At 46.8% G+C, this 2,630-nt stretch overlaps 1 protein-coding gene across 1 annotated transcript; it reads right to left on the bottom strand.

The window, feature by feature from the left end:
* Positions 1-213: 213 nt before the first annotated feature.
* Positions 214-1,629, bottom strand: LOC144739498 (galactose-3-O-sulfotransferase 2-like). The gene is made up of 2 exons (XM_078622450.1): positions 1,390-1,629; positions 214-1,149 (listed from the first exon to the last, which is right to left on the bottom strand). Exons 1-2 carry the CDS (start codon positions 1,564-1,566, stop codon positions 214-216), a joined length of 1,113 nt encoding a protein of 370 aa, XP_078478576.1. The 5' UTR covers positions 1,567-1,629.
* Between the last annotated feature and the right edge of the window lie 1,001 nt (positions 1,630-2,630).

The raw sequence follows: 2,630 nt of genomic DNA, 5'->3' as shown, positions 1-2,630 counted from the left end.
ATCATCATCATCTTGTTCCCGTACAGCCTGGACGAGCCCCCAGCTCATCCACACTCACCTTCACTCCTACGGGGGACTTTACAGTGACCGATTAACCTCAGCATGCTTCTGGAGGTGGGAGGAAGCTGGAGTACCTGGAGGGAACCCACGCAGACACGGGCAGAACATGCAAACTCAAAGCCCAGACCAGGATTGGATCCAGGGACCTTCTTTCTATCCCTCCGTTTCCATGCCGTGGTATTTGTTCTGTGTGACACCAGCTACTCGCGTGAGGTCTTTTGGTTTGGGTTTTTTTACTTTCTTGTCATCTGGTTTGATCATCTTTCCATCAGCATTTTTCAATTTCTCTTTTTTGTCTGTTTTTTCGACATCAACAGGGAACTGTTTTCTGTAGGTATGAGCTGTGTACTGCAGTTCAGGAGTGATTAGTTTTTCACAACCGGCCCTGATTGTTTTATCCAGATCAGGATTTAAGTTGTATCCCTGTACGACAGCCCCCCCAGACTGATATGGCTTGAGACTTCCGTCTTGTATCTTGGATGGATGAACTGCGCCCCCGTCTTGCAGACAGATATCTGTGAGTAGAGCCTGCAACTGTCTCAACTCAGCTAGTTCCTCCTCCATCTGCTCTCGTCCAACGAGACTGTCCACTTTCTTCCAGAACGTGCCGTTGAAATGCAGGTAGATCCTCCAGTCCAGAGCGTTCCATTTCTTGATTTTCTCCGCAGTGCTTGGCGAAATAGGGGTTGTTTTAGCGCGAGTGTTGAGCTTGAAAGAAAGCACGTCGTCCAGCGACCAGCAAAGTTCGTGTCTGAGCAAGATCATGGACTCGTCAAAGTACTCTGAGATCAGAATGAGGTGGAAGTCCTTTTCGATGGCTGCGATAGCCTTTTGGGCTTTCCTGTCCACATCTGGGGAGGCCTCTGTCAACGTGTTGTCAATGCCAAAGTCGAAAGTCAGGAGATTATGGCCGTAGTTGTTGTCAGATAGTGGGTTTTTGCGAAGATTGTAGTCCAGATAATCGTTGAGGGTTGAAAAGTTTTTGAAGATCTTGAGATGCTTGTAATAGTTGAAGATGGACTCCATCATGGGGACGGGGTGCCTCAAGATGGAGAAGTAGAAGCTATCCGCAGACATCACCTTTTCCACCTAGGACGTAACAAGAAAAAAAAAAGGAAGTTGAATTGATCGATATGATTAATTTATAATGACAGAGACTGAGACAGACGATTCCTGTCCTGGATGGCGACACAGATACCTTCTAATATTAGCTAACGTGGCAACGGCTCCACGCAAATTCATCTGCCCCGGATTTCATTGAGTGTTGCTGAGTGATGTCGAGCACACGCGATTACGTCATAGTTAAACAAGCTTTGGAAAAATGCTTACCTCGGCTTTATTGAACCTCATGTGACTGCTGATGATGTGGAACTTGTCCCCGTAGCTTTTGAAGCCCTCCACAAAATTGGAACGAAAGGAGGCCGGATAATAGAACTGGCTCTGTTTCCTCACCGGCAGCGCAAAGGTGAGGTTCCCTCTCTCACCGTAGCGATAAAGGATGTTCATGATAGTGCTGCTTGCCGTTTTGTGTGTCTTGAGGAACACGATGTGTGACTTGGGCTGGCATTCATTAGCACTGGTCGGAGTCGAGATGCCGGAGAGATGTCTGTCTTTGGCCCTCTCATTCCGGGGCTTTCCGTATTCCTCTGCTCCCATTTGCTGCTGAAGCTTTGCAGAGGTGTTGGCCTCAGTATGGAGGCCCTTCCAGATATTTAACTGGACAGAAATCGTATCCTTCTGACGTAGCGAGGTGTAGCTCAGAGGCTGGAGTGTTGACAGCTTGTCTTTCCTGGAACAAGTCAATATCCAGTCAGTATCCAGAAATATAATACCTTGTATTGTAATATTCTACGGAGGAGCCCACAAAGACCTTACATGACATGGTGGAAGACTAACGTCTGGATAGAAATGCACCCTAGAAACAGGATGAGGCACAGAGGACCAGTGGCGCTGCGTAGCACTCTCCACACCCACCTGCAGGGGGCACCAGACATCACATAAACACAAACGTTGTCCATACAGCACGTGTCTTATGCACAGTATAATGTTTCAGGACACCTATAGCAAACAGAGATATCACATAAGAAGATGAACAAGGTCAAATGGCAGAACTGCCCATATCTAAGAGCCTTTTTGCTCATGCACTTGGCCGGTTGTTTCTTTTTTTTGTCAGGTCACAAAGGGTAAAGGATGAGGTGCTGACAGAGCGTAAATACTAAAGCCCACGCGCTATCCTGGGGTCAGTGTCTGGATGTTGTTATCATTTATTGCCATGGCAACAACTCAGCTAGTCATTAGAATCCAATAGAATGTACGTATTAAAGTATAGATATGTGCCGGTGATGTGTTTTTAACGAGTCTGTGTTCGGTGCTGTAGCACCAACGGCCTCTGGGATGTCACGTAAGGTACTGAAGGATATCGATTTCATCCATCCATTATTCATACTGTCGGCTCCACTTTCAGGGTTCGTAGAAATCCAACTGTCCACCAAGAGAAAAGTACAAGCAGAAGAGTTGGTTTCTTTTGGCCAATCGTAACGCACATGACACAACATGTCATGTTAATGACA

The sequence above is a fragment of the Lampetra planeri genome, unplaced genomic scaffold (assembly GCF_965212315.1).
Source record: "Lampetra planeri unplaced genomic scaffold, kcLamPlan1.2.h2 scaffold_1530, whole genome shotgun sequence".
Classification (NCBI taxonomy): domain Eukaryota; kingdom Metazoa; phylum Chordata; class Hyperoartia; order Petromyzontiformes; family Petromyzontidae; genus Lampetra; species Lampetra planeri.
This window is presented reverse-complemented; position numbering and strand designations above follow the sequence as displayed.

Bases quoted from the DNA above. Each gene is read 5' to 3' on its own strand.
- LOC144739498 (XM_078622450.1), bottom strand. From the start codon at position 1,566: ATGAACATCCTTTATCGCTACGGTGAGAGAGGGAACCTCACCTTTGCG. The intron at 1,150-1,389 runs GTAAGCATTTTT...GTTACGTCCTAG, and splicing joins TGAGGTTCAATAAAGCCGAG to GTGGAAAAGGTGATGTCTGC.